The following is a 16868-nucleotide window of genomic DNA, read 5'->3' as shown; positions in this document are numbered from 1 at the left end:
GGTCAACCCAGTTGTCTGTATAGTGTATCTTAAACAGTTTTCATACACTGAACTGTGAATCACCAGTAAAATTAACTTCCTGGCAACCTATCATATGATCTATGAAGGAATTACCAACTTTTCTATTTTCGAATAGATAGATAGAGATTCTAATTTAGTGATAGAATACTTTGACAAGCAATGTGGGTAAAGCCTTGTTGTTTAAGATCAACTATTAAACCTCCCTACAATAACTGTCATGACCAGCATGTCTTTGAAAAAACCTTTGCAGAATTTGTTATATAAAGTCTGCCTAAGCTAGTTCATTATCTGTAGACAATATTTGAAACTGACCTGAATTTTGAAAGGCAATAAAAGTATATTATGTTTATCATTGTTGATATCTGTTTATACTAGTTGGTCACTAGATTTATGAAGGAATCTTTTAATCAGGAGGTTTGGAAATTATCAGGAAAAAACATTGGCCTGAAAATATCTTTAAGTATGCAACACAGAACTACACAGTATCAACACTTATTAAGCCAGAATGAGGCCATGAACAACTAATGGTCTAAATTGTGGTATCTGCATAGCAGAATCTTAAATAAGCCAACTTTTATTTTCGCATTCATTACTCTATATAAGGCGTACTGGTAGTTATTTACTGTCACTGTAACAGTGTACAGTAATTGTAACATGTTGATTGATATAATCAAAACCCAGATTCAGACGGTCTTTAATCGTATTACACTATTTATATATATTTTGGACATAAAAACTATAAGTACAGTATTGAGATTTGATTAAAAGATACATTTGTGTTTAATTAGCTAAAGTTTATTTATTGGTTTTAAATACACAATCCGTGAACTTGTTTGTAGTTTGCCCTTTGTATTAAGATTTAAATTCAATGAGTTATCAGCCTTTGTTATACCGACTCTTGCTATTTTATTTAGGTGAATTAGCTTTACTAATATAAAGGCCAAAGAAGGAATGTAAACAACTTATCTTTAATGATCTTAGATTGTATATGCGCCAAGAACTCCCTATACTGTATCTAAATTTAAAAATATGAACGAAAATGCATTCTTGTGAAATCTTGAAATTAGTGATGATTGAAAATGTGGTATATAAGATTAATAAGTAGAGTACCAATACCCTAGGCTGTCATGGATTAGTTAGATAATAAATAAATACAGATTTTGATCAGACGGAATTATTCTTTCCTCCATGGACAGAATGATCGCCAATCAAAATATTCTGTGTACAATTTGGAAGATAGAATATTGTATTAGGAGTTCGCATAAAAATTATATGGCTAGATTTATAGATAAACTTGTTTACAATAATTTAAATTTTCTAATTTGTTATTTTGGAATTCTTTTGCCTTAATAATACTACCGTAAGTGCAACAATAGTAGTTCAAATTAAACATTGATTTAAATAGATAAACCTAATAAAGCAGTTGTCCCAACAATGCTTTTAAAACACATATACTTTTTTTCCAATTACCGGTACCTAAAGTTGTTCATTGTTCTGTAGCTGAATTCAGTCAATTTTTACAGAGCCAATTTAGTTTTACATTCACACTGTTAAAACAACAATGACATACCACTTTGGTCTGTCATAATCTTCTATCTTTTCTCAATGTCATTAGTTTTTGTATTCCTTTGTTACTATTTACTTTCATTCTGTGTTAGTCACATTTGGAGTAGATTTAATCATAATCATATCACATATATAGGTATCCTAATTATTGAATATTTTTGACTACAATTAGAATTCGGCTAACCGTAATTTAAATTATTCATGGTCAATTTATAGTAAATTAAAATTGAAATATGTATTCTTTAATTAGATTTATCCATATAATATTTTCTTTTAAAAAACATTTTGTTCACACACCAGCAACAGGATTTTTTTTTACTTTTATTTTTTCCATTTTGTTGTTTGCAATGGATCATCATCATTAGATTTTCGATAATAACTTGTTTATAATATTTAAATGACAGGATCGAAAAACATTATAGGAGATTTTCTTTTTCTTTATACTATTTGGTTTTAATGGTGCTAAAGATCCATTGACAAAGCCGTTCATTTGTTGTAACAATGTGGTCACTCAGCCATATCGCTTCTCATTGTGTGCAGAGCGCCATAGCGATATTTCTATCAGCTGAAGTGAGGCAGAGTACTACTATCGATAAGCTATTCAAACTAAGGATGCGTTGGTGGTTAAGAGTCATCAGTCGCACTAACAGCAACCTGTTATAAACATTAAGTAATCAACTTCATATATTATTAGTTATGATTTAATATGATTAGCTACTGGACCATGGATGTTATAGCATTTGACTGCAGCAGTTATTAAACAAATATTGGGAAAATTTGAATGGCGGATATTGGTGAGTTTGGTCATGCTTGTACAAATACCAGTTTGCCTTTTAACATAATGATTGTAATGACACCAAAATATCAACAAGAAAGAAAAACAATATTGCTGTCATTTACTTGTGATATGTTCATGTGAGAGAGACTGGATTCTAATTCAATGTCCTGAAATACAGTATAGTTTAAACAATATCTGAGAAAATAAAATTCCTATTAGTATTAGGTAGTCTTTAATATTTATATTGAAATTACTGGTCCAATATATACATCATTAGTCATAATAAAATGCTCTAGTTAAATAAACAAATTACCTTTTTGGGACCCAATTGATTGGTCCTAATTTGTTTGATAAGGCTAAAGATGTCAGACATTACAAGCTTACAATAAATGGTACAGTAATAAGTGTGAAGATGAAAGACATATACAAGCTCACAATAAAATGTAATATGTGGGAAGATAATTTTTGTATGATATATGTTTATGTAAAACATAATGTATAGTTGTATTTCAATGTGCAGTTTGCTATTTTAAATTCATAGGTAAAGAGTCAATGATAGGTAAATGGTAGTAGTTTCACATTATTATTACTGTATACTTACCATAATAAAATGATCACCTATTGTTAAACTATCTAAACGTCTGTGGGAACTTCGTCTCCTTTTCAATTCACCCTACAGCATAGCCTTATGTGTATATTCCACATGGTTGCTTTTAAAATTCTACCTTTACAAATAAAATCCTGTGGTTTTTTCCAATTTGTTTTTGTTAGTTTGATGTGGCCTTCACAAGTTATTCAATAACTTGTATTATTAATAGTACGTGTACTGGTATTTCTAACCGTAGGCAAATATATTTTGTTTGTTGATAAACCACCTGTACCAAGCACAAATTTATTATCGTATTAATCAACATGTAACGATAAATATATTTTTAATTTGCAATTTGTTTTTAGAATTTATGGCCAGAAGCATTCTAACCCTAGATTGGTTGATATGTTTTTATAATAAAAGTTAATTTAATTTAGTATAAAACTTATTCCACATAGTGAGAGGGATAATCAGTGCATTTAATAATTTATTTTCTGTATAGTTGTTCATGTAGCATATCATTTACTTAGTGGTTATACTAAAAAGTAATACTTTGATTTCAGTTTTTCTTTGTAATAAAAGTTTTTTTATATCAGTTTGTTTCTATTATTTTATATTAGGTATATTTTGATTAATTACAGCTATCCCAGTACATGAATAATTACTGAACTGCAAATTTATTATCTGTGGTTTTATGTTCGACCTACATTTCAATGAGTAACATTTCATTTTGATTGTTTTTAATCTGGATAAAGCGTTGTTGAACTTGAGTATTATGATGACTGTGATTTCCATAAATTAGTAATCTATAGTTACAGTGTGTCAGATGTAGTACATTAAATTGCTATCTGTCATTGTGCAATGACAGTAGCAAGATGCAAATAATAGGGAAAATGTTTTTAATAAAAGAAGTATGAAAATATCTGAAATTTACAGTGTGGTACCTATTACTATATTAGTATTTATTTTTAGATTGTTAAATATTGAAAATGAAGGTGTTTACCATAACTTAAAATAAAGACATTCTTTGTGTCCTACTGTGGTACACTGTATTCAGTCTGTTTTTCTTCCTACTCACCATTTGTTACTAAAAAAATTGCTTGTGTTCTCTAGTAATAAAATAAAACTTGCATCTCATAAAACAAGTTTATTAGCTAGATTGAAAAATATGTAATACATGGAGTTTGTTGTCAAAAAGGAAATATATTCTGGTTTATGCCATTGGGAATCAAAATAACATTATTTCATGCAATATGTATTATAATATTATATAGAGGTGTCATATTTATATAGCACCTTACTATCCTTGGAATGTTTAACCTGTTATTGAACCACCTTTTACAGGTGAATTGGGGATATTAATTTAAAGAGACATTCTAAAAGTATTTTATTAGTGTATGACTGATGCAAGTTTTTATAATGGATTATGTTACTGCATGTTATGTATAATTTGTCATTCTTTATTAATGCAAAAAGTAAAACAAAAAAGATTATATCATTTGTATGTGGCATCTTTGTATCCTGTGTTGTATCCTTTGAAGGGATTAAATAAGAAGATAGAATAGGGTGTCATCCCCGATAATAACTGTAAAGGAGTTACTATCCATACATGGATGATGTATACTATCTACAGTACCTGTCACTGTAAAAATCACTACAGTATTGACAAATGTTTAGTTGCTTACTCTTTACCATATTGTATTTTTATGCAATGTAATGAACAGATATATGTCCTTCAACCTTTCAGTAAACTGGGGGTAAATTGCGTGGTTTTAATGCATTTCCATTTAATACTTATCAGCTAAATTGCATCCATGGATGGTTTTCTAATATAATATCCATAATGTAATTTTGTAACATTTCATAACACCATGCATACTAACCTTGACTGAATAGATACCATTTAACTAGCTAGCTTGGACACCAGGGACTATCATCAGTGAGGCCAAGTGTGGTGATGTTATCCTCCAAAAGTTTGGACCAGTTCCAGGCAAAGATGTTTTTTTTTTTTTTTTTTTTACTTTATAAAGGTTTTGGACCTATCAATTAGGTCCATAGTGTTTATGTAGTTTTATGTGCCATTAGCCATTTTCTATTGAAGTTCATTCATTGTATTATGGGATGGAGCTATCTTTAGGATATGGCTGTGCACCCAAAAGTGATAGAACAAAGGTATCATCAATGATATGATAGATTTTTAACTTTTTTATACAGCATACGTGTAATCTTTTATAAATTGATATAACTGTCTATTTTAATGGATATAAGACGAGATATATGATACAAGATATTATACTTCTTGATTTATAGTAAAAGATAATATGATGTCCTTGAATACATCTTATACAATGCCAGTGGGTGTAAAACACAAAGAAGGTGTTGAGTGTGTATGTGTTCCATATGACACTGATACATCCTTGGAAGTTAATGGACAGCCTCTCATTGTACTGCCTTCAGTGGGGGACTTGACCCAGAGGAGTTGGATAGTGAATGATTTATGAGCCTACATATATTCTATAGTTTTACCAATTAGGGCCTGAAACTGTATAGCATTGAGCTATGTGTAATTGATGTTCTTGATTGCATCCCTGCAAAATTCCCAACTGTCTGTTAGCTAAGAATTAGTCTTCCTCTATTATTTATTAAACAATATTTTGTCAAGTTTGACGTCATTGAACACATGCCTTAGTTGATGTATTAGTAAATTTTATTAATTGCTTCCTTCTATAACATAGGAACATTGATGAATTGGCTTATTGATCTAAGTATTTATAGTTAATGAACTTAATTGAAACTTAAAGGTTCTTCTGATTACCTTCACGTGTAGATTTAAATATATCCACATTTTTAAAGTTGTTGTCATCTACCCTGTATTTCAGATCATTGTTCACGATATCATATCCTTGATAAATAAGCTTATGATTATTGAAATTACAAACATGCATGTATTGACCCTATAATAATAAATTTACCTGTATTTGCATTTTACTGTAAGTACTTGTTTCTAAAACCTAATATTAGGATGTCACAGTTATTTTGTTTCTTTTTAAAAGTTAAACCATTAAAAAAGACAAAGTTGAACCTTTTCAGTCTACTTCTGTTATAGATATTAGTATATTTGACTAGTTATCTAATTTTTGTTTTAGTATGTGAACAAACGAAGCACTTATCCTTTATAATGACTGCAACCTTGATTCAATCACGATCTACTACTCTACTTTGTGCTTTGCTGTTCACTTTATTAAAACGCATGGATATTTTTAGGTTACAATTACTCAGTATTACTACAATCTTCATTTTCTAATTTTCTGAAGTGATCAATAATTTGAAAGTTTACAATGTAACATTCTCCCGGCAAGTTTGTATTTCTAAATAATCAAAATCGTTTGACGATTGATGTTGACGTCAAAAAGGCAGTTTATCCAGCTGCTGAGTTGTTAGTTTGTTCATTGCCATGCGATTGTAACAACATTAACAGCGATATTACAAATTCTGACATGGTCTACATTATATAATAACTAGTAATATAAAATAAGGCTGTGCTTCTGCAGTCAGGTTGAAAAGTCCATATTCTAAAGCTGTTCCATTGTTTTTATTGCTTCAATCTATTGATTGACCAAGTTTCATATTTTCACCTCAGATGCTTTCTGTGGACTGATGATGCATGAAATTGTATAGTGCATTCATTCATTCATTTATTCTGTCAATATTTTGGTTTTTATTTACCAAACTATTGTATTGTACTCTTCATTGAACTAGCTGTCTGTAAATCAATCTCCAAAGCCCTACATCCCTAGTATCTTTGTCATAAAATATCCTTTAATATAGTATCTAATGAACTCTCTCTCTTACTAAAATCATGGATTTTCCCAGCGTCAATAAAGTTTTTTTTAACAAGGCATAATTAATTCTATAGAAAAATGAAGCTATTGTATCGATGTTATTTTTTATTTATCAGTTACTATGGTAGCATAATATATTTGCTTATATTATAGCCAAGTATAGAAATGTTCTATTGTTTCTTTAAACAATAAAAATTGATTTAATTTTATTGAATTGTATGTTGTTGAAATGATTTCTCAATATTATTAAAAAGATATACACTCTAGAAATTGTATACATTTTATTGTATTTCATTTGCATTATTATCTATAGAACTATATTGCAGAGAAAGAATAACCATGAGATCAACAACAACAACTTGCAGATTTCATATATTTTCTATCATTTTGTAATGTGAGACTTTCTTTTTCATCGTCAGGTCATAAGGTCAAGCCTTTGTCACTTGCCAGTAGTTTTTACTGATTTCTGAGTGGGATTTAAGTTTCCTGATGCAGAAAAGCTCAACGGCTTGAGGGCTAACACAAGATAATCTTTGCACAAGAATCTACTTGGACATTATTGATCACTTGCCACCGCTATGTTGGCTTTGCTCTTATGATGAATAATATACTATGATGCCTTGGATTACACACAGCATCGATATAACATTATCACTGGTATACTGCTAAAAAAGTAGAAGTTTTCTTATTGTTAAATTATTTATTTGGATTCCTTGGATATCTACCAAAATGGCTATTTCTAGTGCAATAATTTCACAGACTTGTACATCTTCGCAAACTTATATTATTTTCATCGCAATACTCGTCACTTTCCAGATTTCAGGTAAGTACAGTATATTCTTTTATTTTAATCTGAATGCTATGTTTTGACAAGCATCATTAATAGTACCAACCTACTGTATACAGTCTGAACAATTTAGTAGATTAGTTTAGCCACATGCTACTAGTGGATTATGTTATGCTATCGGAAGGAACTCGTTTAACGATCCACTTAGCTTTGCATTAAACTCTTCAATCGTTAAGTTGAAAAGAACTAGGGCTATACCCAGTACATTTATACATAAATACAGCCCACCACTATATCATAACACTGTCAGTATAAACACATTGGAGTGCAATAGCTAATTAACCACATTGAGAACAAAGAAAATAGACTAATGACAGGTCTTTGTTGAAAGGTGTTGTTATGGTAAAATATAAATGCTCAAGGTAATAGCTATGTGGTAGGTAACAGATTGAGAGTACTTGATATTACATGATTACATGATGAAATCACATGTTGTGTGTAGTAGACAATAACAAAAACATCTGATTGCCATGTGTCTTATTATCATACTATACTGTACATTATAAGGTATTGTAGGCTAAATTAATTAACAGTAAACTACTGTACCTAGCTATTAACAAAACACTTAAATCATTACAATATTTATTACTTGAGCTAATTTTTAGAATTTACTGAAATTATGATAAACTTTGTATTTAATTTATCACTGTTATCATTTTTCCTAATTAACAATTTGCCAAATTAACATAATTTTTCCTTGACTTTGTTTTTACTTATCATTGTGTTTCTTTGTTTTTGTTTTTTCTCGTTTTTATTTTTCCTTGTTTTTGTTTTCCCTTGTCATTGTTTTTCAAATTTATTCTTTCACTTCTTTTTATCATTTTTCATCATTGCTTGTCATCTTTTTAAAAATCATTCTGTATTCTACCTCCTTCACGTTCCTGGACATGTAGGAAATTTCCTATACAGGTACCCCATTACATGATTCATCCATAACTAATCCATTTATTACACTGACTAACAACATAAATTATTATTTCAAAGAATTACAATCAATAAAATATAACTCTTTATCATACCATGTAGATTCTATGATTGATTCATTCGGAATACTGTAGCAATGTTTGTTATTAAGCGATTGAATCAAGTACAGTTAGTCGGAGATTCAATTAGTAATGGTTGCTCAATCCCCAGTGTTCATCTAACAAGTTTAAAATTTCAAGCCAAACTATTTTCACCTTTCACCAATCACCAGAATCTTACTATAATACGCTTTATGACCACCTACCATAGCTAATTGCGAGCTTTTGTTTCGGGACTTTAGACGGCGTTTAATTCATCCAAATACAGTCTGTATAATTAACAGAACGGACGGTATAGAAAGCATACATACTAATGCAACGATTAAACGTTTGTCAACCGGCTCAAAGTGAATCTTTAGTGTAAAACTGTTCAACTTAAACATACTTTGATTTAAGGGCTTTGGCTTATATAATTAGGACAAACATTGGTTTAATCAACCTTCAAGAAATTTTCCTATGAAATGTTTGATTAAAAGTTATTAATGTTGCTAAACTTTCCTTATATTGCATACAAGAAAAAATTTTACTAAACAACACAATAAAGTACAGGTAATACTAGATGATAAAGTACAATACAAAACTCAGTAAATTATACAAAAATGAAACTAGAATGATTTACTGTAATATAAGAAGAAATCTATGCCAGGAAGAGATAATAGATGGAAGAGCTAGCTTATAATAAAGAAGGTGATTTGTCCTATATCACATACCATAAAGCATATTTCATTGCCACACCTTGGTAGGATTTCATTTCAATCTCCAACAACAACGACCAGTGCGATGACTACCAAGTAGTGTTACGAGGGCGGCGGTTACCTGCAGCGATCTGACCGCATTCAAATATCTCATGCTGAAATCAGTCAGTTAAAAACTTGTCGAATCCAGTGGGATTCTAATTAAGGTCAAATGCATTCTGCATTACTAAATCAACAGTGTGCATGTAGGAGCAACATCACACTCTTTTAATTAAATTCATTGAAAGTTTTTTTGTCACATTTTTATTAGAATTAACTAGCAGACAGTGCTATAAAAATTGTACAAATTTCAAGTATAAGATAATTAGAATAGGAATATTAGATAACTATTTGTTTGAATATCTTTATGCAACGATATTTATGCACATACAATTTTAAAATGTTTTTTATTAATGTTATACTGAATACTACTCTACAGTACTCCTATTGTCAGGAGACACCATTGGGACCAGACAAAGTGTCCCCTTAAATACAGGGTTTGGTCATTAGTTAAAACGTATAATTTCCCCTTGTTTGTTTCATAGGAAATTGTCCCCTAATTGGAGGGGCTCTACTGTATACTGTATCATGCTTTTTGTAGGCCTACTGTCTTGATGTTGTAAATTGTATTCAACTCTAACATTAAAGCTGTAACAAAGCCGTTAATATAATAAAGAAGAAATAAATCTCAAATGCAGTTAAAGTTATTGATCAAATTGTAGCGTGTAATTCATTTCTTCATTTATCATGCATTTAATTTACAGCAGTCAATACTTGATAATGATTGTTTATTTAAAGCACTTACAGAAATTCTAAATTCTTGTAATTTAAAGAGAAATGCACAGCAATATCGTACATTTCAAGAAAGATTCTAATATAAAAAGAATTATTGTTTTTCTGTGGTTCATAAAAAAAGTACCAGTATCAAAGTATCAATAAGAGTTGTAAAACGATCAAACATATTTCTTGTTAATTCTGGAAGATTTGATTGATGTTTCTGTTAGTTTTTGGTTTTAAAATGTTGCATTTGTTAATCTGAGGTGCCTTGAAGCTAAGGTGGTTCCACCTTGTAAGGTGCCTCTGTGCAATATACTGAATACAAAAAAAATTGTTCCACTTGTTCATTTCAAGGGAAAGTGTCCCATAAGCCAAATGTTCTTTGACTGAAAATAAGCAATATAATCTTTGTTATTATTATATTGAAAATAAATAAACATCATACCAACTCTTATTCATAGGGTGCTGGGGTAGTTATTAATGAGTCAGTGGAAAATTCATCCATGCTTTGAATTCAGTTGTACAAACATCCTTTTCTTTTTAAACAAATCTATACACCCAAGGTTTAGACCTACTGTAAGTAACTGTTGCAGTTGTACAATAAAAAGTCAATAAATGTAAAAGTCAATAAACTGCATATCACAAGAGACTTGTCATGCAATACAGTACTTGAATATCAAATGGAATATGAGATTATCTGTTGGATAATTAATTAAATTACTGAATATTAAAATACTTTGATGACATTTCCTACTAGTATGGGGATGATGAGTTTGTATGTACAGTATTAGTGTAAGGTTTAATGACCAAGAATATAATGCAAACTATTCAGTTTGAAGGCGAAGTAAATGTCAAACATTAATAATATTAATATTAATGTTTGATTGAAACTATAAACTCACCATGTAAACTGTATTCTACCAACAACAATATTATTTCTAAACTATACCTTTTTTTTTAAAGCTAATTTGATATTTACTTTTAGATATACTAGCTCAGATCATGGAACAACAAATTCAAACACTTGATAAGATCTACACACTATGAGCATAGGCTAGCACTGCAGTAAAGCATGTTACATAGTGATCAATTCAATAGTAAAACAAATGGCAAAACTCAAACCTCTCAGTCAATGAAATCATTCTTAAAATGTTTATTCCGTTTGTTTTTCCAGCTGTTCCATTAAGTTCTAGTTATGGTGTACCCCAACAACGTATCAAACGTGATCCTAACGATAGAGGACTTGTATATTTCTCAAGTGTGTGTGACGGAAGTACCATGGACCTACGTTGTCCGGTAGGATATGTACTGATCGTTGAACAAGCAAACTACGGCCGCACGGATCTGAAAACGTGTATATATTCAGGAATTCCCGAAACAAATGATAAATGTTTCTGGATGCCTTACTCCTATGATGTTGTATCTCAAAGGTAAGATTGTTGTTCTTCTTTCATCTCATAAAGAATATAATATAGTTAAATTAAATAATTTAATTATTAGACATTTTTTAGGCGGTATATTAGTATAATAATCAAACTAGGTTAACTTATTAATTATGCAGATAAACCATAATGTAGCATTTTATTAAGCAAACATTATATTTTAATATGCCAATATTGACATTGTGCCAATGTGTACCATATCATTTTTTCATATGCTGGTAGCGTTCATATTATTGCTCAACAAATTTTATTTTAAGAAGTTTGTGCTGTTATAATAGTTTTTTCTCCGATAGATTAATTTAATCTTAATTTTATTTATTATTTTGTTATTTGGAGGTGTTCTGATTTAGGTCATTTTTGACATATTTTCTTGTCTTAAATATTCCATAAAGATAGAAATTGTATGTAAAACTATTTTTTTTTATGACTGTATTAGGTGTGACAATAAAACACATTGTTCAATCCCTGCCAATTCAAGTTTATTTGGCGGGGATCCTTGCCCCGGTACGATAAAGTACCTAGAGGTGACCATGAGATGTGTTCAAAGAGATGGTAAGTTGGTAATTCTCCCACGTCTCCGCATGAGGGCGCAACAGTCCGTTGAATGCAACCAGAATTATGGCAAAAACAAGCATGAATTCATTCAGGACTGCACTCAAACAAAACCTAATTGTTTTAGTTTTAACTAACATTCCCTGATAGATTCCTTTCAATTCATTTGGCTGTAACATTATATTTGTAGATTTATTTTTAGCAATCCATACAAAAATGATTTTTGCTGTATATGTGACATTTGCTGTTTTGATTTGTTTAATTTCTTTTCAAAACTTAAACAGTATCATTAGTGTGTTTAATTACAATTAGACGATTGTATAATAATAGGGATGCAATCCAAACAAAAATGGAAAGTAAATGTTGTTTAAATTTTTTCAATTTTATGAAACAAATTATAATAGTTTATAACGTGAAAGTTTATATGGGCATTAGTAATTTTGGAATACAATCTGGTAGTTTAGGTGTTGTTATTGTAGAAGGTTATGCTGTCAAAATCATTTCTTGTCACACCTTTCTGGAAGTACGCACCTAGATATATCATGTATCATTATTTTCTTCTAGTATATAACTTATGAGTCCCTTGAAATTAAATCAATCATGAATTAGTACATAGCATAGAGTTTATAATTGTGTACATACAATAAAGTAAGATAGCTTTTTATATTAATTTGGTAGCTGTTTGTACAATATACTCCCAGGAAGGAGAAAAATTATTAGATGAAAATCATATCAGTTACAGTAAAATAATTTCATAGATGTTCTACGTAGTTATTCAACATTAAGTAATTCATTAAAATTGGCTTCGTTTTCCTAATTAGGAGCCTTTATTCTAAATTATGCAAATTTCTTCCATTGTTTTGCATCATACTGTTACTTATTTGTTACTTGTTTTCATAGCTATCCCCATTATTGGGGACATTTCGCCGTCATTAACATTATGTTGACATAGCACAACAATGAGAGACGTTAATTTTGATAAGAAGGTCATGGAACACTAATTAATTTTAAAAACAACTAAAGACCTGGGACCTGTAACCCTTGGTACATCAAGTTAATGGGTACTTTTATTACTGTTATTTACCAATGGGACGCACAATGCTTAGAATTGTTAATCTTCAACATCATTTAATTAGCAGCCAACTTATGCTGTTTCGCAGAATTCTCCATAAAGGCATTTAAGGTCTTTGTTCTTCTCTTCTGTATATTTCAGATAGGCTTTATGTCTTAAGCCCTACCGTCCCTTGTAAGCTTTAGATTGAGAAGTCTGCCTCTGGTATGCAATAATTAATTAAGACTGATTTGTGTAGGTGGCTGTAATATTTAATTACGGTATAAAGATCTCTACAGTACTTTTTTATGTATGAATGAAGGCAACCAAAATTATTTCTCTTATTTGTCCTGCCAAACCTACCTGGGTAGCCCAGGCCACACCTCCGGCCCAGGCCACACCTTTGGCCAGCACAATTACAGTCATACAGCTCAAAACCTACTTTTAACAAGGTTTTTAGATCACATATCCTATGAATAGCATTCCCAAATGGTTATACCCAACATGTTAGTTAACATGACATATGGTACAGACAGGAAATCATCCTCCTATGGGAAACGATTTTTACACCCAAGTTTATTAATTATAAGACATATACTTACTGGTTACTTTTCAATTCATTATACATTTCTTGTTCCATCTTTAATTCTTGGACTTATTGCCAAAACAAAATGTTGGAATTTTTTGGCTTTTGGTATATTTTGTTAATGTTCATAGTTTCTTCAAACCAAATCCAACATTAGAAAACATAAGCTAACTAAAAAATGATATGACCGAGCAAGTAAGTAACATTGACTATCACTTTGTGAGAGTTTATGTAGTTGTGAGACAAGGTGCTAGCCTTGGGATTTTATACTCATTTGAGATTTGGCACCTGTGAGATTAAAACTGGAAAATTGGTATGATTTGAGTTAAACTATTCCAAATAGATCTTTAAACAATAGATGATAAATTGACACTGTATGCTAAAGTTATACTTCTTCCGATCAATTCAGGAAAGGATAAACTATTTGCACATTTTGCAGGTGGGGTGTTTGGAAATGTTTTGATCCCAATTCAATAGTGTTAATCCATCACATGTTTGTATACTGGCAACTGAATCCTGTAAAGATGTATTATTCCTTCCATTTAGGATATATTACAGTATTATTCCTTCCTTGAACATCAGTTTCGTATCATTTTAGATGTAGTTTTTGTGTGTATATACTGTAATATTAGCATAAATTCACCTGAAAAATATTGTTGGTCCAGTTAAATGTCTTCCATGATTATATTAGTATATATATAAGTAACATTTTGCAATATTGATACAGGAGTGGATATTTTAGGGCAAACATTTATTTGGGGCATAGGCCTACATGTGGAAGTAAAATGTCCTTTACTGTCATTAAGTTTGACTTGATTAGGAAACAAATCATTTCCATAGAGGTAATGAAGAACAAAATCCAGGGTAAAGTACCCGGTATTGTCAAATTACTTTAACTTTAATTGGAGATAATAGGAAATATTCAAAAGGTTGTCGGCAATTTTTAAAGATGATTTGTTTGTTCCGCTGTCATCTTTACGAGATCCAGTGTCCCTTATATGTGCTTTACATCGTCAAGGCTTTATAGAAAGGTTGAGTGAAATCGAAGATGGCTCCCGATTTATATTTGTGTTATGATTATTTCATTAGGCCTACTGTTGCTTATTTTGAATCTCTGCTAGGTAACTTTGTTTAAGCATTTAACAGTTTAAATCAGATAAAATAAGTAATGTTATTCATCCCTAGATTATTTTACAGATAACTTATTGTAAATGATGAATATTTAACAGTTTGATTCTGGATCTAGGTTTTTTACTTTGGTCAACTAATTTAATGGGCATCACTTTTTTAATTAATTAAATTTTACTGTTATTACATTTAAAATATGCCGAACAATCAGATATTAATTATTATTATTATTTATCTTTTTTAATTACTAAGGTACCTTTTTTAATGTTCTTGACTTTTATAATCATTTGTAGTGTTTTTTTTTTTAAGATTTCAGTATTGGTTTTTAATGGTTATTTAAAAGTTGATTTTTTTTTAAATATTTAGTAAATAAAAAGTAATGGTTTATTGTAATGTAAAAAATAGTTTTTGATATAATACATCAAAAAATATTAAATATTCAATTTTTAGATATTTTTAGGTATAAAAGAAACACTTTTATGTTTTTAGTAATGTGTTTTATATCAAAATTTTAATTTAATCCACCGCACGTATTATGAGCATGTTGTTCAACACGCCCCTCACTAACTGCTAATAACGACTCTGCATGTTGCTTTGGATCCTAATTCAGATGTGACGATCGTAATTCTTGCTCGATTGAGGCAAGTGTGTCAGAATTCCGAGGTGACCCATGCCCTAAGATCAGCAAATATTTGGAAGTTCAATTTGTATGTGTACCACGAGTACGATTGAGTAAGTATGTCAGTGTCCAGTCTCTCATATTTCCCATAATTCATTTGCAAACATCAAACGCTATCCTCTTTATGCTTTTTACATTTTTTTATTTTTTATGTAAAATTGAAAAAAATGTTTTGAGCTACATATATTTAAATACTATTGATTCATAAATTGTAAATTTAAAGTGTTTGTACTTATATGTATAATATATTTACAGAAAAATATGCAATGGGAACTTCAAATATTTACCAAATAATTTTTTTTCTGTAATGAAATTGCTACAAATGTGTATAACCCTTGTTGTAAAACAAGAATATCAAAAGCCTTCAAACTAAATTATAAATATCATGATTAAACTTTATTATATATCTTTTATTAGAAAATTGAAAGTAAAATTATGGTTGTATGTTAACATAGAAGGATCACAAACCTGAAGTTGTTATACTTGCTACACATGAAACGTTAACATTCCGTCACATGCACAGAGTTAGTTATATAACACAAATTAAAAAGACTAAATTTATACTATGAAAATTCTATTTATACTTACCTTTTAGTTGGAAATTAAAGCATGCACCTTGTACAATTAAACATAACCATCCTTTTTCCCCATTTTAATTGGTTTGATTGACAAATAACCTGATAACAATTGCATTTTTAGGGAGACATCAAGGATTTAATTATTTCAAATTAACATATTTAATTCTTATGTAACCAAGAAATTGACTAATTCTAAAGGGAAGAATGTTTTAAATTTGATACCGCATGTCTTAATGATAGATCTTGCGGATAATTTTTGTTTTTTCTTTTTTCATTATTTTATCCATAGAAGTAACAATTTATTGGCCACTTTAAATCAAAGTATATTTTCTGTGTAATGAATAATAAAAAATAAACATTTAAATAATGTTCCAAATATATTTAACATTTTTTATTTTTTTGGTTTTCTGGTTCAAAATATTAAAAAAAAAAACAAGTTGTTTCTTTTGTTTTACTTTAAGCCATTTTAATACTTTAAATTTAATCCTAATTTAGATGATCTCACAAAGTGCAATAGCAAATTTCTGGTAAAAGTATTAATTAAATTATATTTCAATTTATCAAGAAATACATAAATTTGGTATCACAAGAACATCAAAATATTTGATGTAGAACTAAAGAATAATTTGGTAACATATTAAGCTAATTTATATATGATATAATATTAAGCTAATTT

The 16868-nt window shown here is 29.7% G+C and overlaps 1 protein-coding gene across 11 annotated transcripts in view; it reads left to right on the top strand.

The window, feature by feature from the left end:
- The window catches only part of LOC144844811 (adhesion G protein-coupled receptor L2-like), an 82895-nt gene that overhangs the window by 41737 nt on the left and 24290 nt on the right, over positions 1-16868 (top strand). For 9 of the 11 annotated variants that reach the window (XM_078701896.1, XM_078701898.1, XM_078701892.1 and 6 more), the window contains exons 2-4: positions 7216-7619; positions 11351-11606; positions 15546-15667. In XM_078701896.1, coding sequence (XP_078558022.1) covers positions 7526-7619; positions 11351-11606; positions 15546-15667 — 472 coding nt within the window. In that variant the 5' untranslated portion in view covers positions 7216-7525. Of the gene's footprint in view, positions 1-2258; positions 2382-7215; positions 7620-11350; positions 11607-12054; positions 12171-15545; positions 15668-16868 lie in introns of those variants that run through there. The other 2 variants (XM_078701891.1, XM_078701894.1) reach the window with 2 other exon arrangements.

Source organism: Antedon bifida, chromosome 6 (assembly GCF_963402885.1).
Source record: "Antedon bifida chromosome 6, ecAntBifi1.1, whole genome shotgun sequence".
NCBI lineage: Eukaryota > Metazoa > Echinodermata > Crinoidea > Comatulida > Antedonidae > Antedon > Antedon bifida.
The sequence above is the reverse complement of the archived record's forward strand: the minus strand, read 5'-3'. Positions and strand labels throughout refer to the sequence as shown.